The following is a 24585-nucleotide window of genomic DNA, read 5'->3' on the forward strand; positions in this document are numbered from 1 at the left end:
TATTTAAGCTGCACTACTGAGCATTGGTTTGAAGGTAAACGTGCTGAATGTTGGGAACAGCCTAGTCTGATCTTTCATTTAGTCTTTCATCTTAGTCTTTCATTTGAAAAGCAAGTATCAATTTCTGAAGCATATTTTGTTTTGTGTTGTGGCTGTTGTTCGCATGGATTTTTGCAAGTGGAGATTTTGAGCCATTTAAGAAAAAAGATGAATGGTATTTCAGACAGTGCCAAATGCTTATCTAGGTACCACCAAATGCATCGGTCTGTCCAAAATGTCAGCAAATGGTGTCATGGGAAACATGGTGCTCATTGACTGAGGTTTATGCAGCATGGGTGTGGTGTTTGGACATGTTATTTTGATTGTGGCAGGACAGCTGTGTATCAGCATAACTATCTTTTCCACCCTGAAAAAAAAAGAAAAAGAAAAGAGCAGTAAAAAGTGTGTGTCCAGTGGATATTGACTTATCCCAAGACCGCCGACAGTTACTTTACTGAACAGTGCTGCATGGCACTTGCAAAAGTATCTACATGTAAATTAAATACAAAAGGAAACAAACAAGTTTTGAATATTCTTATCTTCTAAGGATCATGCTAATAAGTGTTCAGGTTTCTTTTTAAAAGAAATATTCATTGTTGAAATATGTAAATCTTAATGAACTACGTGCTGTCTGGTAGGTGTTGCTGGTCTTTTCTCTTACAGTCCTTTTATTCTTGATATTAGAAAATCCTTGGGGACAGTTTTGCTTTCCTTTGTAAATCTTCTACCCTAATAGCAACCTTTTCAGGCATACTGAAAATGTAGTAAATAAACCTAAATTTGTCACCAAAGTCTTCATGAACATCTTATTCTCTGATCATCTTAATTAATAAAAATAACAATAGTAGTGATTCTTCCATACACAGCTGTCTAAGTGTTTTGCAGACGGTAATTAATTCTGGTAGTCAGATATTTCTTGTTTGATACACCAGTTCTCAGGATTGGAGGCTGGCCTGAGATATCTCAAGAGTTCATAAGAAAATATTGTCAGGCACTGAAAAAGCAGATGTCAGTCAGAATTCTGTCACCTTTCTAATTTCTATCTATTTTCTGTGTACTTTCACCTAGCACCTTGCTTAACTCTCTTCCAAATTGATGTGGTATTATATTTCTGTTTGAAGTGACAGAATTGTCAGATGAGCTTGTCTGGTAGACTGTTACATTCGTATCCCTTTACCCTTTTATCCCTTAGAGTTCATGAGAAATTGTAGACGAAAATGTTCCATAATTATATGTTTTTCAGACATTGCTTTCTAGCCTAAGAGCTGGTATAAACACTCTTTTTGTTCCCTGACAATTTGAAGGTGGTTTTTTTTTTTAATTGCTACTACTTCAACTGGTCTGAGATCAGTACAGCTTTGCTCCATTTTATGATCATTAAATAGATGTTAAGAAATAATGAACACGGGTATAAAATCTTATGAAATCATAAAGATCCCTAATTCTGTTTCATAAAATAATGATGACCTACTTTTTTTCTGGAAAGGATTCTAGTTCTCCTTTCATTCCTGTTACCAGTTTCACCAATTTTGTTATATTAAGTAACAGTAAATCCAGTCTAATTCTGGACTTGGCTGCTGACTGTGTCATGTCGTGTGAGAGTAACGTGACTGCTGCCTCAGCATACAGTACTTGTCTCTTGATGAAGATGAGTCCTATTGGGCTGTTTTAATATCATTGGAGCAGTGGCAGTCTTGCTGTTGTCCAGGTTGAACCTGAGATGAGTGGTGGAAAAAGTCCTGTGCATACAGGACAAGACATTAAAGAAAACTGAGTCCTGTGTCGCTAAGAAAGGCTGCAAGAACACAAGCTGAGCTCCCCTCAGGGCTCAGGGAAGCCTGAGACAGATTTATCGGGAGTTGTGCATCACTGACTCCAGTGCTCACAGATCACCATTGTTTCAGATAAGCTTGTCTGTAAATGAAATGAAACTTCATAAATTCCATTTTTGGCAGAATTAAGAGCTCATTGAGTCCATCAGAGCATGGAATTGCAAACTTGCTGCTTCAGGTGCCAAGATATTTTGTCCTTTCACTGAAAGATAGTCATGTGGTTTGCAGGTGACATTGCAGAACAGAGCTGAATAAAGGAGAACTGTCCCAGGCTCTGCTTTCCTTTCTCCTTTTCTCTCTGCTCAAGGTGATTTTTAAATGCCTTTTTGAGTATAGCATGTAAGGGACGAGGCAGCAATTATTCCTTGTCAAATTTATGTTTACCTGATTATTTACATCAGCTGAAAGAGGCCAAAATCAATGGGAGTTCTTTTGTGCTAACAGTGGAACTTCATTTTATCCCTGTCAAAGACCTAATTTACCTCAGCGACTGCTATTGTCAAAGTAGGGCAAAGCCACTTTCCCCAAAGACCTTAGAGCAAAACTGCCAATGCTGCTCTCCTCCCTTCTGTGTCTAGACACACAGGAGATCCTTGTAAAAAGAAAATGAACTTTAAAAATTTAAGACTTGAGTGTTATGTCTACTGGTTTTTGCTTTGGTCCTCTGTAAGATAGCTTGATCTTCTCAGGAGTGTTCAAGTCTTGAAGCTCATCAATTTGTTGGCCCTCCTGTATCCTCCATCTGAGAAATTAGGGTTTTTCATGTTTTTGTCGCTAGTTCCCCCCCCCCCCCCCCCCCCCCCGTTATTCTGTAGAAGTATTCATTAAATGTTAAGCATTACACAAACTTCTGACAATTAGAAGGTCTATTTTAACATTACCTTGCTGTTCCTGAGAAAGTTGTGAGCATTGTGTGGACATGCAGCATACCACTGTATGTGGCTGTCTGTGAGCATGCATGATGGTGTGCCCCATATGCTATTGAACTTAGTTCTATTTAAAAATTACCAGAGGTGTTGCCGGCTATTTTTTAATGTGTAGTGGGGCTTGAACCACCTCAGGTTGCCATAATTTCAGTAGGATCTTGATGGGAGCTCAGTGCTTCTTCATTCACGTTCAAATTCATGTGCTCATCCTGCTGAGATGGCAACAACCAACATGATGCTTGGAACCCAAGGGAGCTGGGAGATCCAAAGGTATGGCTTTTACTAGGAGGAAAATACACAGCCCCTTACAGGAGAAAGATTCCTTTAGCAGGTGTTAAGTTGCAGTAATAATAGTGAAGCCTTCTTTGTTTTTGGAAGTATCTGACACAATAAAAAGAAGCATTTGTCTTTACTCTGCCTTTCTGAAACTACAGAATGTCATTCTTTGAGGGGTTTATTTCCTTGCAGACAGGCTTTCACTTGTGTTTGTTTTAGCTTTAGTTATACAAACACTAGGCTTTGTGGAGATACTTACCGCCTTTAAGATCCACAGTCTCAAGGGGAGCTGCAAGTACTCAGCACCCTTGATGTGATCCAAGGCTGCTTTTAACAAATCTGCTCCTTTACAAATATGTTCCCTCTTTGCATACCCTCTTTTATGTATGGGTGGGAAGCATGGAAGAAAGAAAAATGGTGTGCACAAACATGTAAATGTTGTTTGTTACTTGGTAGTTAGGAGGGAGAGTAAGAGAGTAGTTTGTAATTGATCTGTGACAATGGTTAGCATCCATAGATGCCAGTGACCTAATGGTCCTATTCCAGGCTAGTCAGTTTGGTTCTTTCTTATTTGCTTTTCAGAGAGAGAATGGCTCAGCAAGAAAGGCTGTAATTTCCATCTTACGTTAGCAAGCATAAGATCAATTTTGTTTGGTTCTTTTTGCTGCTGTTTTAAATTAATTAGAGAACAGTAATACAGCTCAATATGTTGGGCAAGTTTCTTCAATTAACAGAGTGTATTTTTATAGGTGAATGTAGAGTAATCAAGTTATATGGTTAAGAAAGATTTTAGAGATAAATACAACTTGCATGTTACCATCATTCATTCTTGCCTGAAAGTGTAATAGCTATATTTTACTTAAAGTGCTAAAGAAACTGAGCTATTCTTCAGCTCAATAAGTTTTGGTGTCTTACATTTTCTCTATCCTGGTGTTCGTTCATTTTACACAACTTGCAATGAGTACTTACCTTTTTCCATGTTGAGCCTTTCATGTTATCCCCAGATGGCTGATCAGACAACTTTTGAAGGGGAAACTCTTGCCCTAGAAGAAGTCCTTTTCTGATAGGGGAAACATAGGGCTCTCAGCACTTAGTCCTCAACCACAGCAGTTCTCAGCAGCATGCCAGGAATAGGGGAAATGCAATGGGGAAGTGCCTCTCCCTTTTACAGCTGTTTGGATTGGTGTGTCACTGTATGTGGTTATGATGAGTGCTGCCTGACATATTTTACTGGTCCACTCAGTCCTCTGTATTGTCGTTCTATAGGAGATCTGTTTTAGCATGTGTTTATTCCACACAGAGACAAGCATGATTGTCTTCGTCCACCCCCGCAACTTGATGGAAACTTTCTGTTCTATCTTTGTTTTGTGTGTGCTTCCCTTCTGCCTTCTTCCTGCATGGAGGCTTAAAAACATGCTGAAGTTCTAAAGAATCAAAAACCTTCAAGAACTTGCTTGACAAAAGCCAATGCGACTTGAGCTGTAAATACTGTAAGGAGAACCCAGTGTTTTTTGTTCTGGGGAAGCTGACTGTAACCTTAATTCTGCACATCTATGTGAAAATCCTCAACTTCCTTCCTCTAGCATAAACTCGGGCATTTCTGAATAGCAGGTGGAGACCTTGTCTTCAAATGGCAGTTAAATGAGAATGAAAACGTACAATAATTCAATGGAAATCAAGTTTCTGACCGTCCTTAAACAAAGAAAGCTCTGCCTGAATGAATTTGGAAAACCTATTTGTTTCTTTTAAAGTAACAAGTAATAAAATGGGACTAGAGAAGCCTCGAGCATACTGCATTTAAATAAGCTTTTTGTTCAAGCCAAAGCTATAAGCTGCAGTTATGGATAATGCAACTTACATTTTATTTCAAGAATAAAGATTATATTATCATAATTTCAATTGTAAATGCTCTTTACTTTTTGTCAACAGGAGACTGATAAGATCTCTACGTGAGCCTCTTAGTTGACAAAACGGCACAGCATGCAGAAAGACAATAAACCTTCTTTTGCGAGGAAATGTAGTTCAGTGCTTTAATAGCTGTAGTCAGATTGGGTATTTCAAAAGAAAAGCACGCCCGCAGCAGCAGCACTGAGAAATCTAGTGGCAGGTTCCAAGTCCCTCTGTGTGAGTGTACTGCGAGTGCTCAGAAGGCTCCCTTCTTACATGACTGTCTTCCCTTCTGAGCTCACCTGCTGGGCTCCTCTTGCCTCACCAAAGGAGTCACGGTGCCGTCTGAGAGCACAGCAGTAGCAATCCTTGCGCACATCAGCATGCTGGACAAGGCTGGGGCTGGCAGAGATGGGAAATGCGGCCTGTTTTGACCTTTGTTCATCACTTTGATTTTGAGCATGTACAAGAAAATGCTCACAGGTTTCCTGTTCTCTTTGTTCCTTCTCTCTTCTACCAAATAACATGATTTGCTCCACTTCTTAAGCCTTTTGTCAGCGTATCCTTTGAAACATTAATTACTGCCAACAACTTGTTGAGAGTGAAAAGGCGCTGACAGTGTTCACTGCAGTTCTCCCGATCCTGAAAATGGGTTTGTGGGATTTCCTGGAACACAGCTAATCCTAGCAACCCAGCTAGAGGAGGAGAGGCATTTTTGGGGAAGGCAGTGAGATGTCACTTCAGAAGTGCCAAGGATGAAGTCTACAGATGTTACAGACTTTATCTTTGGCACCCAGCTTTTCTGGGCTTTGCAAGGGTGGTAGCCTTTAGCCAGAAAATGAGCCCATTAAACTGATTTTGGTTATAGGAATAAGTTACCCAAGAGAAAACTTAGTTTTAAACCAGGCATTAGTCATTACTGCAGATTTTGGAGTGGTTTTTGTTGTGTCTGTATACCTGCTGAGCTCTGAAGGAGGTATCTCTTCTTTATCTGGCCACTAAAACCACGGTTTGGGACAACACCTTCTCATCTGTCCTCCATGTGCTACTGGGGGGGAAGACTGAAGGGCTGCACAGTATTCAGAAAGCTAAAAACAAATGAGGGGAAAGAACCCTGAAAAATAGGAGTGTTTTTACCAATTTAACCCTTGAAGTAAACATGACTTTGCTACTAGTAATTGCATGTAGAACCTTGTAAGAAACTGGAAAGGAGTGGTTCAGTGCTGTGTTTTTGGAAGTTGCATTTAAATTGATGCTTCTTAGTGTAGCTTTATGTTTATTTCTTACCTTGGTAAATGGTGGAAATAATCCTCAGAAATTGAATTATTTAACAGTTTTAAAATAAAAAGTAATGAAGAAAAAGCAAAAAACAAACAAACAAAAAACCCAACCCAATGTGTGTCTAAAAATTATACATTTGCAATTCAACTATTACAATAGAGAACTCTTTTCTGTAGAAGATGCCAGAATAATCAGCAGCATGACATGAAAGGCTGCTTTCAGCTGTCCAGTGCTTAAGAGCAAATGATACTCCCTTAGAAAGCCCTTAGATAATGTTTGTAGAAGCATCAATGTGGGGATAAGATTTAAAATCCAGCAATAATAAAACATACAGTGTCTTGCTCCCTTGATGTCTTCTGATAAGTGAAGTCATATGTACTGTACTTAAATGTTAAGGTTTTTGTCTGTGGGAGGCTTGTCTGTGCTTTTACAGTTTATGATTGTAATGCTTTATAACTGCACTGTAAACTTATTTTTATTTAGAAGCAAAAGTGCTTTTAACAGGGTCTGAGCAAATGGACTCTATCTTTTTTTCCTTAACCCAAATGTTGCATTACATTTCTTTTTTGTCTTTGACTCACTGATTAAATCACGATTACATGCATGTATGAAAAATATGGATAGAAGGACTGACGTTCATGCATTGGAAGTCTCTCTCATGTTTCTTTCATGTGGGTGAGTCACATGAAAAAGATTCTGTCCACTTTTGTGTCAGGTACAAAATAGAATAATTTAATCTCTTAATTGTAATGAACTTTTGTAGTCTTTGATTAAAACTTAGATTTTTTTTAAAAAGGCTTTTTACATTAGCTGTACTACTTAGTGATTTATTAAGTATTTATGCACCTTAATGTCAGTTTAAAATTAAAAAAAAACAACTAAGTGTTCTTTGTCAAGTGGAGATGGAAGTAAAGAAATTATATACAATATAAAACAGACAATCTGAATAGGAACAATCCAAACACTAAAACCATTCAGAAACAGAAAGCCTGGTGACTCCTAAAGTATCTAATTTTTCTTCTTCTAATGAATAAAAAGTTGAATTGAAGACAATTCAAGTCTGCTTGAAGGCTGTTGAACAGGAAAAATGTAGTCGTGTTTACTTCATTTGGCTGTTAGTTACATTAAATTTAAAAAACAAAGGTAGTACTAGTAGTTTGCCTTGTCTAACAATTGTAAGAACTATCTTGCTTTCTGCTGCTCACCAACTAATTTCAGTGTGCATTCATTTCATCATCAGTGATTGTCTTAAATTGGCTCTATTATACATACTTATGACTATTTACTGTGAAGTTAATAAACCTATGAGACTCTCCATCTTCTAATTCTTTATGAACAGAGCATATTATTGGTGCTATCTTCTGTTTTCTTACCTTTCTAACCTGTCTTTGAGATGCTGGTGGTGAGGAGATGATGGGTAAAAAAATAAAAGATCAAGAGGTAAAAACTGAACTGGAGCACAGCTTGCAGTTTGAAAAGGGAATTTATTAGGTGCATGTTGAAGCTGTAAGATCGCCTTCGTGTTCATGAGCTTTTGTGACCAGAGTTGAAACATGAACCTCCCAGAAATTTCAAGGTGTGTATTTTTCATAATCCCTTCCATCTTGAGGGTGTATTGGAAGTTTTTTTTATATATTGTCTGTAGAGCTTAATGCTGCAGCGTGCTCTATATATAATGGCAAATCCAGCACCAGAAGCAGTTTGGAATGAGAACAACGAAATTTTTTGCTGTTGCAAAAGAGCTTTTAGCAGAAGGGCTGAAACAAAGTTGCCCAGGAGATGCAAAGGTGGTTTTTTTTGTTGTTGTTTTTGTTTTTTTTTTTGACTAATTATGGGTTGGTAGTTCTTATTTGATTTTCTGGCCCATGATGATGCTGGAGTTCTATGTCCTAATTGCTTGATGTCTGCTTGATTAATGAAATTAAGCTTAACTATTTTCTTCATCAGTGAAGCTATTACTGACTTTGGAAGTAACCAAATGAGTTACTTTTTCTTCATAGAGCTTAATCTTGAAAGGGGATTCTTCTGAAATAAATATGGAGAAGAATGTTCATCTAGCTACCATTTGTATACAAAGGTTAGAATGAAAAGTAAACTCAGACCTGGATACATGCTAGGGTGTTGAATACAGTCAAGTTAGTTGGTTGAAAATGCCTGCTATTTCAATTATCTCATCCGAGATGAGATAATTTTAACTGTATTTCCCTGTACTCCTTGATAGCTATGCAAAGTCATTATTACCTCCAAGTTCTTTTCAGGACAAAGTCAAGATGATGAGAGTCGACTGCCAGAGCAGTCACTAGGAGCTTACTCCAAGGAAAAGATGTGCCAAATGTGCTTAATAGGATAATGTTCAAAAAGGAGAAATCCAGTGTGTGTAAGCATACTGGTCTCAGTTATGCTTCCTTTACAGCAGAACTGTCATAGGAATAAGGAGGAAGTATGCTGCGGAGCTTGGATGCCTGGAGGCAATTATAAATTTAAAAATCATAATGCCTGCTGGGTACCAAGGGGTGGACAGCTGAATGGCAAGAAGAATTTGCTGTGACTTTTGAAAGCCATGGTAAGCTGCCTTCTTTAGTTGCCCTGTGCAGGAGGAAGGTGATTTCATACCACTTCATTCTGTATTTAGAAGTATCAAAGATGAAGTCTTTAAGCATCATTAATAGTATGGATGAATATTTTTTTTATGGCTCTTCCCCTGTAGCACGTTAAAATTGATAAAAGCATATTTATCTATAAATACATCGTAGGTATGCTGACTTCAAAGTCAAAAGTTCAAATAACGCAAATCAGTTATTTTATATTCTTTAAATGCAGAAGATTATCATAATGGTTATGCTAGAAATTTGAAGTGCATTTGTTTTTTATGCAACAAATGACTGGCCAGTATCGAAATTAAATGTTCATGTCACAAAAGATAACATATAAAGCAAATATTAATGGCTGAGTTTGGAGTTTGCAGGGAGAAGAGATGGTCCAAATCTCTGTGGCTTCAAAAAACAAAACTCACCCTAGATCCAGGTGACATTTCTTCGTGCAACATGAAGTCACTCAGTTGACTGAGAGCGTAGGATAAGATAGAGAATAAAATTATATATATTCAGACTTACATAATGTTTTTGCTTGGCTGCTTATCCTTGCATCGTGGCAAAATATCAATTTATGCCATGTAGCTCTAATAGCACTGTATTCTGGTTAGGTACTTGAGTCTAATGCCACTGAATAAAAAAAAGTTGGAAAAGACTGAAGTATGTGGTTTAAATTATTATTATTATTTTTTTAATTACGATCTATTTTTAATTCTATCTGGTGTGATTATTGCAAGCAAGCACAGGTATTACACCTGAAGAAGGAAAACCAGGAGGACAGGCAACTGGCAGTTTTAGAAGAAGACTCACTGAACTTTTTAACAGACTGTCAATTAACAGGAACATTTTTTTCAATCACCAGTAATATTTAGAAAGGAACAACCTGATAATGAAATCCCTGCCTGGCATTAAAGCCAGTCTTCCTCCATACTTCTCGCTTCTTCCCTCATTTTGTCAGTCAGGATCAGAATTAAAACCTTCATGTTCAGATCAGTCCTCTCAGTGGGATTCAAGTCTCAATCTCTTCTACAGTGAATTCTGCAGTGGCTCTGTGCCTGGGGTGCTTTAGCGATACTTCCCTGCATGTTTCCCTTTGACATCTGATCTCTTTCAGATATAGCCCAAGTACGAGATATTTCAATGTGTGTTTTCTGAGAACATTGCCAATATTCTGCTTTTAGTGATGGGTGTCTCTGGGAAGTACAAAGAGATTAAGATATACAGCTTATTTATGTTTAGCTCCAAAAAGATAGAAAATCATTGGTAGTTCATAGAGCTGAAAGCCATGTATTGTCCAAACAAGTCAAAACTAAGAGAAAATTCTACAGCAAGTCCTTTACTACCCTTCCATGGCAGTGTATCATTTTTTGTCTCCAGGAATGCATTATCTTATCTGGGATTGTAATACATTTCATTCTTGAATTTTAATGTCCTGTCTCATACCTCTTATTTTGAGGATGGCCACTTCCTTTCTGTCCTTACCTAGTATGGGACTGTCGCTGAATACAATAAATATTGCACAGGCCTGGCCACTCTAAAAATGCTTTTCTGTGACAAACTGATTGCATTTGCTCTTTAAGGAAAGAAAAAAAGGCACCAGTGCAATGCTTTGGATTTGTGTTCCAGGGATATTGCAAACCCTTTCACGTAATTCATAATCAGCATTTCAATCACCACTGTAATAGATATCTAAATTAAGAGGAAATATGAGAAGTTGTGTCTATGTGACTTTTATGGTGCCACTGCTTCTTTATTGTAGCAGTTCAATTTGTCCATCTGTCTTGACAAATTCTTGGTCCTTGGGGTGCTGTGTCACTGGAGTATCTGCCTTCTGGCAGAGGTTAACAGCAGGGCAGTGCTGGAAGAACCTTTCTTAGAAACTCATGCATTGGGCTTTGCTGGGAGCAAGCTTCTGTGTAGGGAAGAACTTGTTTGGGCTGCCTGTTAACTCCGTAATATAAATGCTCATCTCCTGCAGAAGGGAGGAGGCAGCTCTCCTTCCATTTCTGATCAAGTTAACACCATGCATTTTGTAAGGCTGATGAAAATACCACAGTGCTTTTGAAAAAGTGAATTTTTCGTGGTCCTGCCTGGAGGTGCATCTCTCAAGAGAAACCAGAGTGTATTGATTTGTTATAACCACCTATTGACCTCTGCGTCATTCACATCTAAGTCTTACAAAAGGGGACACTATTCTTTTAATCTTTTCATTGTTGTGAGTTACGTAAAATATATGTATGCTAAATGTATATACAGCCTGTGTCATTCACTCTTAACATTTTTGTTCCTGTTGATTTTTGCAGTTCTGTTCTAGAAAAAAAAAAATTTTTTTTCTTATCCTTTTGTGAAATTGTGCTTAGTATGACAGTTTTCTTGTTATTTGCATCGTATCTTAAGTACAAAGCGAATTTTCTGTGGGGTCTTTGCACATAAGTAATTTTGTTTTGCAGAGAGGCTGTCTCCTTTACTTTTATCCTTTCTGAAATTCAGCTTTGGAGTTTAAGAACTTCAGACCTTGTCAAAGTTAATCAGATATTTTTTTCCATCCAGAAGCAGTGGAGTAAGTTTTTTTCTTCTTAATGTTGGTTTCATTGATTCAACATTCACATGTTTGCAGTTCCCTAGCATTCAGTTACTACTGGATTTACATATGATAAAAAATCGGATTGGTTACAAAAAGGTTCGTTGCTGTGCTGTTTTTAGATGTATCATTCTACTGCTGGTTTTATAATTTCTTTATTAATTCTTGGTAAATGAGGAAGCTCTTAAACCTGGATCTGCTGGACATGCAGTTCAGAGCAGAATTCATAAAAAATAGTTGCAAGCAATCATATGATTGTATTTCCCTGTCTGCTGTGCTTTCTGTAATACAGATAGAAGTGCTTTTCAGTTGATGGTCCTTGCATTTTGCAGGCTGCCATTAGTAACATTACCAATGGACAGAAAGTACAATTAGCTGTTCATATCATTATGCAGTTTTATGTTGTAATTTCAGATTTTAGAGAAAATGCACCAAACTAGTTTAATATCAAAATGTAATAAAATGTTCCCAAGTACATGATCATCTGCACCACCATATCAAATGCATTAACAGTGCAGGATTCAGCAGGGTTTCAAATTCCTATTTGGGAAAATGTATTATAGGAAAGAAAATACCCAAGACAATCAATGTTTGGACATCTGGGCAGGGTACTATGCTTATTTTAATTAAAAAAAAATATATATTCTCTATTGATGCATTTTTATTACTGCTAATTAGCGTGACAGGAGTGAGCAGACTGAGTGACCTTATCCACTAAAGGAGGTAAAATGCACCACTGCATGCTTCCCCAGATGCCTGGCCAGTGGCTAGGAACTTTAAGAAGTTCAGGCACTGTATTCGTTGGTTCCTGCTAGCACAGGGCTGCAGCTGCTTAGTTGCTGCCATCATTAATACATGAACTTTGGGTAAACTAGGGAGTTCACAGCCCTGCAAGATGGTTAATCACTTAGGGTCTGTAGGTTTTCTTTTGGGTTTGTTGTGTGATGAATTTGTGTACATTGGAATAAGTCTTTAACAGATGTTAAATTGAATAAAATATTTTCTTTCAGATAGGATTTTTAATTTTTCTGAGGCTTGATATATAGTTTTTATCAGAAGTACAGAACACAGAAAAGTACATCAGAAACTGCAGCTCCATAGTGTACTGGCTGTCCTAGTCACTGGGAAGTTTTGGGGGAAGTATCAGTGAATAAATGTTTGTAATAAATGGTAGTAGGTGTGCGAATGAGAACCTGTATGAGATTAAGCAATATGTGGGTCAAATAAAATTGCAGTTGTTGCAGAATTAACTACTGCTGCATTCATAATTGGGATTTTTCCTTGCATAGACTGTGGAATACATTTGGACAGCTTGACATCACCCATCAGTGAAGCAGCAGGATTCTAGTTCTGTGTTCTTTGGGAAACTGTTTATTTTGCAAGCAATTTTATAGTTTGCAAAGTGTACCTATGCGAATCGTACAGGCGTGCTGCAAAGTACGAATAAAATGAAAATCCTGCTGCTGCAAGTAAACTTTTCCAAGGTTAATTCTTAAAATCCTGACCGTACTAACTAGATCAGTGTAATTCTCTGGATGAGATTAATTTTAAAGACAGTTTTGTCATTAGTGACTTTACTGGCACATCAAATGACAGTTCAGTGAATTAAAAAGAAAGTAAAAGTAGCACAGATTCACATATGGTCAGAGGAATAACACTTGTACCAGATTTTGCAAGAGGTTGGTTGGTTTGCTTCTAACTACTAACTGCTTCTAACTTGCTGGCAACTATTGCTGAGGCTTTTTTTTTTCTTTTTTTCTTTTTTTCCCCTGGCAGCTGAGTAACGTGTGATTGTACGGAAAACATTAGTAGCTTAAATAGGCCTTCTCATGCACACACGCTGTTTTGAGTGGGAATGCTTTAAAACGGAGTGATTTCCTAGTAGCCAGCCTCCAGGTGTCAGGTTTCCCACTGAAAGGCTAGCAAAGGCCTCATACAAAAACAATCTGCATATGGTGAGTCCTGGGTAATGAGGGAGCTGTTGGAGGCTTTCTGGAGCACCGGTTGCTTTTACAGCTTTTACAGTCTAGTGACAAAATAGGCACTCTTCCCTTTGACAGGAACAGAGAGGGGCGAGTGAGGAGAGCTGCGCGAGGATTTGTGGTCCAGGGTCTTGCAGAGGTGGCTTTGCAGCGGGGAGGCCTCCGGGAAGAGGGAGTGTGCTTGGCTGTGAGCAGCACCAGGGCTGGTGGAAGGGAGGATGCTGATTAAAATAATAAACAAACGCTGGAAATAGATCACTGCACGGCTGCCAGAGCCACCAGGACCAAAGGAGGAGATCCCCAGTGAAGGCTTTGTGGGGTTTCAGTGTGATCCCTTGCTGGAGATGTTTTGTTTTGTTTTGATGATATGAAGGATGTGCCTTTTAAGCTTTTTTTTAAGGAGCCTTAGCTGTTCTGCACTGCAGTGTCCCCCTGGCAAAGCAGAGCAGGTCAGTGGTGGAAGCCTGGAGGTGATGTGGCCATTACCATCACAGTATCTTGCTGGTGGCTGGCTATAAGGAAGGCAGAGAGAGAAGTGGCCTCCTGCCAGGTCGTGGGCTAAACTGTGCCTCATCTCAGTTCTTCTCTGAAGAGCCTGCTGTTCTTCCTATAAGCAGAAGTTTCTCTGGGGATTTTTTTTTTCTTGAGTGGAGCAACATGGGAGTAATTGATCCTCCTCCCTCCACTCACCAGCAGAGCACAGCTTCTCTTGTTCAGGGTGACTGAGACCAAACGTCGAGCTTGTGGCCTTCAAGAAATACTTTGGAGCTCACGTGCCATTTCTAAGGTGAGCTGGAGACAATCCTGACCTGGTACAGTGACAAGCAGATTCCCCCAGCCCCATGGGGCCAAGCTGACCTCGCAAGGAGCATCGCCTGGCTCACGCTCACTTGCCCAGCCCCTGGGAAGGAGTGGGTACCAGGGGGCTGCTACTATGATGCTGTATGAACTTCCCCATGGAGAGCCTGGGAGAGAGACACATACAGCAGTTTCCAGAGAGGTTTGAGACAGGATAGGCTGAAAAAGAGAGAGACTTTCTGAAGGCTATAGATGCGGCTTGGAAGACCTGCCAGGAAAATGTAGGCTTCGAGGGACGTTTGATCATGATTGGCCTGAACTTCAGCTTACGTGAGCTACTGACGAAATTTGAAAAGGTACGATATGCAAGGTTTCATGTACTTGGGTATGCCTTTGAAAAATGTATAGCAGAAAGGACAGGTGCATGTTGAACTTGGGAGTTTTTATGTGTTGTTGTAAAGGTTCTCACGGGACTCATCTGAGAAAATCCTGTGCTTCTTTATTTCCCATTCCAGGTTCCACAGAGTTAGTTTTAGAGTGTTTGCTCTGACTGTGATCATTTAGTTGACAGCACTTCTGATGAAACCTGGATCATACATTTGCAGCAATCTTTAGCTTGGCTTTACGTATCTATATATACACACATGCGCACGCACACACACATGCACACAAATATATAAAGGTAGCATATATACACATAATTTTCCTGTGCCATGGAAGACTGGAGTCTTTTGCAAAGTATGTGGTAGTTTACAAATTAAGATTAGAGAAATTGTGATCACAAAGTCAAAGTGCAGATTATAAAGAATGATTCTGTGGCTCTCTATCTTAAAGATGAAAATTTTAGTTTGGTACGTTAATACAAATCACCATTGACCAAATGAAAGGTGGTTTAATGGATATTACTAATTGAACCTAAATGCCTCATAAAACGAAGTAAAGCTACCGGTTCTTTTTTCTGGTTTGTGTTTGTTGTAACTATTTTGGTTAATTTCAGAATCATGATAAGCTTGTGTCCTCAGAAGACTGTTACAAACTGGTTTGGTGATTTTGTGGTGTTTTTTTTTTTGTTTGTTTGTTTTAATTAGTTTGTTTGTTTTGTTTTGTTTTTGCTGTATTATTCTTTTCTTCCACTCATACAGAAGCAAACTTTGGAGGTAATGAGACAGATATTGTTCAGTACCCCACCAGCATTACTTTTATTCAAAAATAGCTATAAATAACAGATGAGAACGCTTGTGACAATGAGGAACACTGTTGTTTCTCTTTCCCAGTCTGCCAGCTGGGTTTCAGTGTTCTCTTGTAGTTGCTGTTGTTAGCCTTAAAAGATGAAGATGCATGCTGGAGTCTTTGAGATGCTTCATGGCATGGATAAGACCAGGAGTTTAGAAAACAGTGTTTCTAATCTTTTTTGGCCTGTGCAAATCTTGGCATTGCAAATTCCATGTTCACCCATGTGATTTGAGTATTCTTGTCCTATTTGTTTTCAAAGGGATTGTTTGTACGAATTCTCAATTTAAGTATAACTTACAGATCTCACAGCTGCCACTGTTTCTCGCTTCAGCCTTACTGTGTCGTTTTGGTGTCTTGTGGTTAAGTTTGTAAGGTGGAGGATGCTTTGGTGCTTAAGAAGAAAGTTAACATAATTGGTAAATTTCAATCTCAAATTCTAATCTGTGCTTTTTGAGCAATTTTTTAAAATTTTTTTATTTTTAGCAAATTCCTTCCCCCCCACTTCGTCTCTCTCTCTCTCATGAGTCCCCACACACCCATCCTGTTCTTTCTTACTAAGGACTTTGCTGCCAGGAGAAACGCCATTATGACAGCAATCGTGGCTGCTTTAACTTTCTGAATTTGTTAATACATGTAAGGAGAGAATTACGAGTGCTGTTTGTGGTCTTAATGCAGAAGCCAAATGGCATTTGCAGAAGTTTGCACGACACTCCCTTCCTATGCAAAAGCAGAGTCACATTACATTTGAGTGGGCAGAGCCTATTTGGCTTCACCCAGTCTCAATTATGTGACTGCTGGAATTAGTATTAATGGATTTATGATGCTTCTCAGATGTTTGGTCAGTACCATATGATGGAGCCACACAGGTTGTCAAATGTGTGTTTTCTCAGCCCGTAAGTGCATCGGTATTCTTGCAGTGAAATGAATTCTTACCCACACTATATGGTACCTGTTTATCTGTAAGTTTTAAGTACAGGTCTAGTCAGCTTTTTGGAAACTTGAAGCTGCTGTGCAAAGTTTTTGGTGGTAGGAACATGTGAAAATTAGCTGTAAAAATATCCCAGAATGGTTTTTCATTCAAAGGTTTTGTTTTTTTTCCCTCTTGAATTATCTGAGAGTTTGACTAGCAATCAAGTTTCTGTTGTATCTAAACTTTTCTGAATTTCTTTGAACTTATACTCTGGTCACAATGGCTGCAGCAATGGGCAGTGTAATCTGCATGTGACATCTTGGAGAGGTTTAATTGCTGATATATATGCTTCTGCCACTGGTGGATTTATGGTAATGGCAATTCTGCCCAAGGGTTCTGCATGTGTACTGCTCTTCTGAATGTGAATTTGTTACAAACTGATTGCTTGAAGGCAGACTGCTGCTGCAGGCCCCTGATAAAGCAGATGGGATGAGCTCTTCTAAAGTTACAACTTCAGAACTCTTCTAAAACCAGAGAAGAGACTCTGAATGAGATGAATACCTGCATTCTTCAGAAACTTTTTTCCTTTTTTTTCTTTTTCCTACTTAACTCTTTTTGCAGGAGCATCCCTCTCTTGCACCGCCAGCATCACAAGGAACAGAGCAATAAAAGTCCCATTTCTCTTTCACAGTGGGCACTTTCATATGCCCAAATCATGCCCTAATTCTTATTCCTTCCTTAAGAGCTATTGCAAATAAAAAGCTCTGAGTGGAGCAGAGGCTAAAGGGAACACCTGACACAGCAGTGTACCCAACTGCAGTTGGCAGCAGCAGGTAAAACATACGTCAATAGATCTGCTATTTAAAAAATAAATAAATAAATAAATAATCAATTCCCCTGCCACTTGCTGTGACACCTCAAAGAAGGATGTTCTAGCTGATGCCTGCGCTTACAGTTACATCCTTTGGTTGGCACTGACATTTTGCTTTCCAGCTGTTCCAGCTGGAAGAGTTTTCTGCAGATACTTTGAGCAGTCATCACTTTTAAAGGTCAGAAATAAAAGAGGCAAATGCAGCATTTCTGTAACTATGTCTTTGCTGACTTGTACACTGCCAGTGAAGGAAATTGGGAGTCATTCTGTACCGGAACGAAGTGTGCTGTCCTGTTGTAGTCATGAGCATGATTTGTGTTGGGTGGAAGAAGTACAAAACTGTCCCGTCTGAACAGCCTGAGGAACCTGGGGGTCTCCTTTTCTGGGGAAAATCTGGTTCTCAAGCTGTTTTTTCATTTATGACTAGGCAACTTAAGCCCTGACAGCTCCTCTAAAGATCTTTACATGGTTCAAAAGCCACAGCAGTTTGCTGTTTGTTCCGCGGCTTGTATGTAGATATTAAAAGTAGTGATCTGTGTGCCAACATACTTTTACCTTCAATTGAAAGATTCTGATCCTTCAAGGAGGAATTTTTTTGCCTCTGTTAATGCTGATGTAGTAACGAAGATGGTATAAAAAATAAAACTAGAAAAAAATCGGAATGTAAGGCAATATGCTTTAACATCCTCAGGAGGTTGCTGAGTGAATTAGAAAGCCCTGTGGACTTCTCATTCAGCAAAAAAAAAAAAAAGGTGCTGGAATGCCTATCATCATGGGAATGCTGTTATGATTTTTATTTTTTTAGTTTGTTTATAAAGGATTAATGGTTTCCAAAGGACAGTTATTTCTACTACTGTCCCTTTGAAAGTATCCCTGCTATTTTTGAGAAGGGAGAAAAAAAAAAACCTTGATAGCTGGTTGACCTTAAAGTTGAATTTGCAATGTTTGGATCTGTTTGAATCTGTCATATAATTTCTTCTACCTTGGACAGGTTGATATAGTCTGCCTTGGGGATGTTGCAGTAGTTACTCCAACTGGAGTCAGCTACATCTTTGAGTCCTTTTCAGAATTGCTATGTATAATGTTATTGAGTCTCTCACACCTTATTTGTGGACTTTTTAGGGAAGTGTCCTCTGCAGTTCTGTCATTATGTGTTGATGTGACATTTTGGTTGAAACTGAAGCAAGAAGTGTAGGCTACTTATTATGGAGACAAAGTTTTAAATGAGAACCAAGCATAAAATGAAAGCTTGAATCCTTGAGGCAAAGGGCAAGAAGGAAAGTATTAAGTAAGTCTGAGGTTCAGAACAGAGATGAGGGGATTTTGAATTCACTAGTCCTAATTGCAAAACAGAGGCAGGAGTTTGATCTTATTTCTTAAGTGGAATTTAAAGAAAGTGGCAATCTTCTAATACCATGGCTGGGTAAAGTAGTCAGCCTTGTTCTTTCTTCTTTTCTGTCTTTTGAAACTTGCATCTTGATTTATATGTAAGATGAACTGTATCCTCAAAGAGCTTTGTTTTAATTTAGGATAGTAATCCTTCAACACTTACACACGTAAATAGGTCTGCTGACCTCATATCAGTAAATTATCAATGCAGTTTAACAGATAGATGCACATAAATATTTGCAGAGTAACCAAAATATGACCTTAAGGAATTGCTGTGACATCTTGACAAAAACCTCAGTTGATAAAGCATTGTAACTACAGATTAAGAACTACAAACACCTTCTGGCTTACTAAAAAAAAAAAAAAAAAAAAAAAGTCTTCTCTATTTGCAGTGTATTTGTGTATTTCCTTCAGTTGTTTCTTTTTATCTTTTTTTTTTTTTTTTTTTTTTTTCCTTGTTTTTGCACCCTTAAGGAGAGAATTCTTGCCTGGAACTTCTCTGCTTCACTGGCTAAAAAAAAGACCATTTCACAGTTGTGTGCCCCTCTTTTTGGACATTTTATTTCCTTTTCTGCATCCTGTAGTGCATTGCCCCCGTGAATCTGGTTTGGATAGGGAAGCTTGTGTGTGTGTTTACAGGGAAGTGTTTTATACTGCTCTGAAAAACCCTTATGACTGACTTACCATTATAACACAACACTCATCAAATACAAGAATAAAACCTATTATAAATGAAGCATCAGTTTGAACTGCTAAGAATGCATAGTTAAATGTCTACTCAAATGTAATCAAAACTAGAATGTTTTATGTCATTTCTCAGTAGGATTGGAATGAATATTGTCATGGTGAAGTGGAAGTTTAGAGGTCAATTGGTGATGTAACTTTAAAGAGGTGTAGAAATGGATTTGACATGGCTAGGCTTCTGAAGTACAGATTAGTGTGCAATTAAAATTGACTCTACCATACACACTTGTATCTCCTGCTGTTTGGACTTAGCTGGTTTTCAGTAGGTCATCTTGCATGTTGGAGTGTAAGGTCGGGAGCGGCAAATGTCTTCAGATAAGGATCTGATTTGTTTAACTGATGACTTCACTGTCTTGTGTTGTTGATGGTGTTTTTTATCACAATGGCTCAAAGATAGCAAAAGTGTCTTTCTACCTGCCTTATAGTGAGGAAAATCAGAGAAAAGAATTTGTCCAAAGTGATACAGACTAATTCTGTTAGAGAGCTGGAGCTTCAGTTAAACATCCCCACCTGCTCCTCTGACTCCTTTTCCAGGGAGACCTCATTGTGGCCTTCCAGTACTTGAAAGGAGCATATAAACAGAAGGGGGAATGGCTGTTTATGAGGGTGGATAGTGATTAGACAAGGGGAAATGGTTTTAAACTGAGACAGGTGACGTTTAGGTTAGATAATAGGAGGAAGTTTTTCTCACACAGGGTGGTGATGCACTGGAACAGGTTGCCCAAGAAGGTTGTGGATGCCCCCATCCCTGGAGGCATTCAAGGTCAGCCTGGATGTGGCTCTGGGCAGCCTGGTCTGGTGGTTGGCGACCCTGCACATAGCAGGGGAGTTGCAGCTAGAGGATCACTGAGGTCCTTTTCAACCCACGCCATTCTGTGATTCTATATGATTCTATATGATCTTTCCCTCTCTCTCCCTTCTGCACCTCCAGCTGCATCCTTGCATTTTTCATTTTTTCTAAGTGATGCTTTCATGTTATCTCAGATTCATAGATACTTTTCCACTGCTTCCAGCCATTATAAAAGGCAGGATAGGGAGGTACAAGGATCCTCTTGTCTCCTGCCCCTGGGAAGAGATGGAAAATACTGAGGATTTGTCTGCATTAATAAATAAATAAATAAATAAATAAATCCTTTAAACGATTTCAGTTACTGAATTATTCCTTTGCCAAAGAAGTTAAATTACATCTTCATCAAGTTTCTGTTACAATTTGCTGATTAATTCAGTAGAGACAACCAGCACATCTGGCTTTCCACACATGTACGTTTCTTAGTGTATACATAGACGTGCAGATGCTGGAAAGCATTTATGGTGTGGAGGGAGATTTTTTCTGATACTGTTACAATGTGTTTTAAGAATAATACTGTGCTAGGTTAGATGGAGACATCTGTAATGTGTTTCTTGAGACAGATGGTGAATAAAATATGTTTAATTTCAGATGGCAGGAGAAATAAGCTGAGCTGAAATTGCACGCACTTTTCAGTATTTAGTACAAAAATCAGATTATAATACACCCTGTCTGTGTCTCTACATGTTGCAGGACAAGGTATGCAATTGTAAAAACAGGCTTGCAGTAGCTGTAGTCATTTAGTTGCAGTTTAGGGCCATAATTTTTAGTTTAAAACTTTTATTATGTATGGCTTCAAACGCTGTATAGAGTTCTAATTCCAGTGATCTGTGTAAAGTCTCTGCAACATTTTATTTTGAGGAACAAAGAGAAAGCACAGGTAAGGGTGCAGCTGTATAACTTCTGAGTGGGAAAAGGTTTCCAGTACATTTATACTTGTGGGTGTATGTAAGAAACATTTAGCTACCTTAGTACAAAAACATGCAAAGAATTTATTGTTTATAGTTACAAATGCTGTTTCAGAGTTGAGAATAACTTTCAGACTCCTTTTATCACACATTAAAAAGCTCAACCTTTTATTGTGCTGTTAATAGAGTTGCAGGTTTTCCTCTCCGCATCTCCAAAGTCAGACTACGTGCTTTGTCCTAGACGATGAGAATACTGATGGGAATAAGTTCTCCTTTTATTTAGAGAACTAAGATGTCTGGACTTTTCTTGTTGATATTTCAGGACATCCAGGCAGAGATTGATGCCCACAATGACATCTTTAAAAGCATTGATGGAAACAGACAGAAAATGGTGAAAGCCTTGGGAAACTCTGAGGAAGCTGCCCTGCTCCAGCACCGACTTGATGACATGAACCAGCGCTGGAATGATCTGAAAGTGAAGTCAGCTAATATCAGGTAAGTAATTAAAAAAATATATATATGGAGCAGAGCAGCAGACTTCTAAAAGACTTGAGAAATTTGAGCACAGCATTAAAGTGAATTCCCTGTCTTCTGTAAAGCGCCTCTGAGCACTAATAGGAAGATTTGGTGTGTTAACTCACCATGCAGGCTTAACTGCTTGTTTTTCTCACTCCAGAGTTGTACAGTAGTAACTTGCTAATCTGTGCTTCATTTCCCAAAACATATGCTGAATCCTTCCTAATTTTAAATTAATAGCAATGCCAGTGAAGTCATTCTGTGAAGCTACTATTATCTGAATAGAAATCAGGGTTTTGTTTTTACCACTGAAAGGGATACTTAGTAGGATTTGCATCTTAACTATCTTCATCTGTAATGATAGTAGAATTTTTTGATTGCTACTATTCAATTAAGAAATATTTTAAAATACGTACTAGTCAAGCCTTTTACAATTTTTGACTCTACCAATGCCAAACTCAATAAGTGTATTCATTGTAAAAATCTTTATGATATCATTTGGGAAGAAGATATTGCCATATTCATTAATGTGAATTAAGTTCTCCATTAATTTTAATTACAAATAAAAGTATTACTGGAGCTTTCAGTCACCACTGCTTCCTTGTTGGTTACAGGAGACTGTTCTTTTAATAGAACAGGACAACATCAAACATTCATATGAATTTTCCAAAAACCATAAAAATGCACTGAGCTTTGAATGTGGGCACCAGAGTTTGAAAGAGTGAGATAGAGAAAAGGTAAAATTTACTTTACATCTCGACTTACCCCATCACCAGCTAGCTAAGCAGTTAATTGTAACTGACAGGATCTGCTGAGTAAAAGCCAATAGGAGGAGCTTGAACCAGAAGAACTGAAAAATTTGGCATGAGGGCTAGCAGAGGCTGCAAGAGCTATTAAACTTGGGCTATTATGAACTGTAATCACATATTGGTCAGCGTGAGAGAGAATGAGAATGAAACATGCTCATAAGTTAACAATTTAGTCAACAGCTGCAAGTTCTGACAAAAGCAATCCAATTGCTTGGCCTTTCCTGGTGGTGATCATACTCAGGAGAGAAATGGGTAGCCAGTATGGCCATTATGCATGGCTTGAAGGCCACATTGTTTAGTTCCAAGGAGATAAAGCAATTGCACAGTGAACACTCAAAACAGGTAGATTGTTGTTCAGAAAAATGGGTCTTCTGTCTTTTCTCTTTTATGTAAATATGGAATGTGAATCCCTCTAAGCATTATTAACGTTTGCACTGTGTACATTATTACTCTGCTAATACCTGCAATGCTGCAGGGCCATGTGTCAGTGAACTACAAGTAGAAAGCAAGCAGGGCAGAGTATAGTGGAGCAAACAGAAGTGAATTAACCTTTTGAATCTGCCTCCTGTGAAAGGAGTGCAACATTTCTGAGTTGGTGTATTTTGCCCTGTTTGATTGCAGTTCACTTCTCTCTCAATGATGAAAGCCTTTTCAGGGAATTAACAAGACCTGAGACTAACATGAAGTCGGTGTGTTGATCTGGCTGTTTCCCTTCAAATTCTGTTTTCTTGGTGTAACTTTATTTCAAGGACAAATTAGAGAGCAAAACTATGGAAACATCTTGTGAGAGGAGAATATAATTGTCTTATGGGCTAGAGCTAATAATGTGATTTTTTTTAATGGATTTTAACTTGAGATGTTGCTTCTAAATTAAGGTGCATCTGTAAGTTTTTTAGAATGTTTTCAGCTATTCTGATTATGGTGGTTTTTAATTGCTGAAGGTACATTTCTCCCTTAGGGATAGCGTGAGGCTTTCTTCATTGCTTCCATCCTCAGAGCTGATGGTGCTTGTTGCTGCACTGACTTACTTCCCTGCTACTGGAACTAAGGGGGGAGTTCCACATTAAAAAAAGCAGAACTCTTGTGACATACTTTTAAATGCATGGAAACTAGTTTAAAAACTGTACTTGTAGTGACCGAGACACCACCCTGAGAAGACTGTACTTCTCCATGAAATTACTCATAGGCTTATTCATGCTTCTTTCTTTTTCTCTCTGTCATGTCACTCCCAGGAGGAAAACGAAGCTGCATGTTTGCCTTTTAAAGCCAAATTCTTAGGAGAGACTGTTTTCTTCTTGAGTGGGAGGGGATCAGCACTGAGGGGAGGGCAGAGATAAAAATATGGGAGAAGCAGGGAAGGATTCTCTATATTTAGACCACCCACCAGATATTTTTATTCCATGTGTTCCTTTGTTGCTCAGCAGGAGAAGTGATACCTAAATAGCAGAAACAAAAGCTGAGGAGGTCTCCAGCTGGGGAAGAAGCCTCTCAGGGCCAACAAAAGGGAGGCTGTGTCCCAGTTGCTGCTCTTCTTCAGGATGTTATCCAGTCCAAGCAGAGAAAACTTGCTCTTTAAGACTGCTCTCTCTTTTTATTTCTTTTTTTTTCAGTGTCAATCAAGGTTCCCATTAGGAGTGCTTCTGATGGTGTCTGATGCTAGGACATAGTTTTGCTCCAACCAGTACTCAAAATAAAACAATTGTCAGTTACCTGTATTTTTATCAAAGCAGATTCTAAGCCACCATTGGACCTGGCAGACTATGTACTGGTAAAAGTACTAACGTAAAAACAAGAGCAGAAATCCTTTCCAAATGGGGAAGCCGAAGAAACGATTCAGAACTCCAGCATAGCTTATTTGCTCTAGATCTGGCTAGTCCGTATAACAAATCTAAATACAGCATTAAACTTTACATTGAAATACAAATTGAAGCATATTTAGGCTCATTTGCTCCTGTGTAGCATTTGCTTTGAATGTGTTATGCTGAACATATGGCTTCTCACTCCTCTGGAGAATTGAATACTTGTGGCTGCTTTTCAACTGCTGCTTGCATGTTGTTTTTTATGTTGAGCATTGCTTCTGATGAGATTAGAAGAGTAACAGGAAAAGTCTAGGCTGATGTGATGTCTTTCCCTGTTTTGTTTTTTTTTTTTCTTCCAACATTTCC

General features: G+C 38.6%; 1 protein-coding gene across 1 annotated transcript in view; it reads left to right on the plus strand.

The window, feature by feature from the left end:
• Positions 1-24585, plus strand: part of UTRN (utrophin) — a gene marked incomplete at both ends in the record, with an annotated part of 311326 nt that overhangs the window by 172675 nt on the left and 114066 nt on the right. The window contains one exon of the mRNA XM_079550328.1: positions 21418-21590. Coding sequence (XP_079406454.1) covers positions 21418-21590 — 173 coding nt within the window. The remainder of the gene's footprint in view (positions 1-21417; positions 21591-24585) is intronic.

Source organism: Tetrao urogallus, assembly GCF_951394365.1.
Source record: "Tetrao urogallus genome assembly, chromosome: 2".
NCBI classification, from domain to species: domain Eukaryota; kingdom Metazoa; phylum Chordata; class Aves; order Galliformes; family Phasianidae; genus Tetrao; species Tetrao urogallus.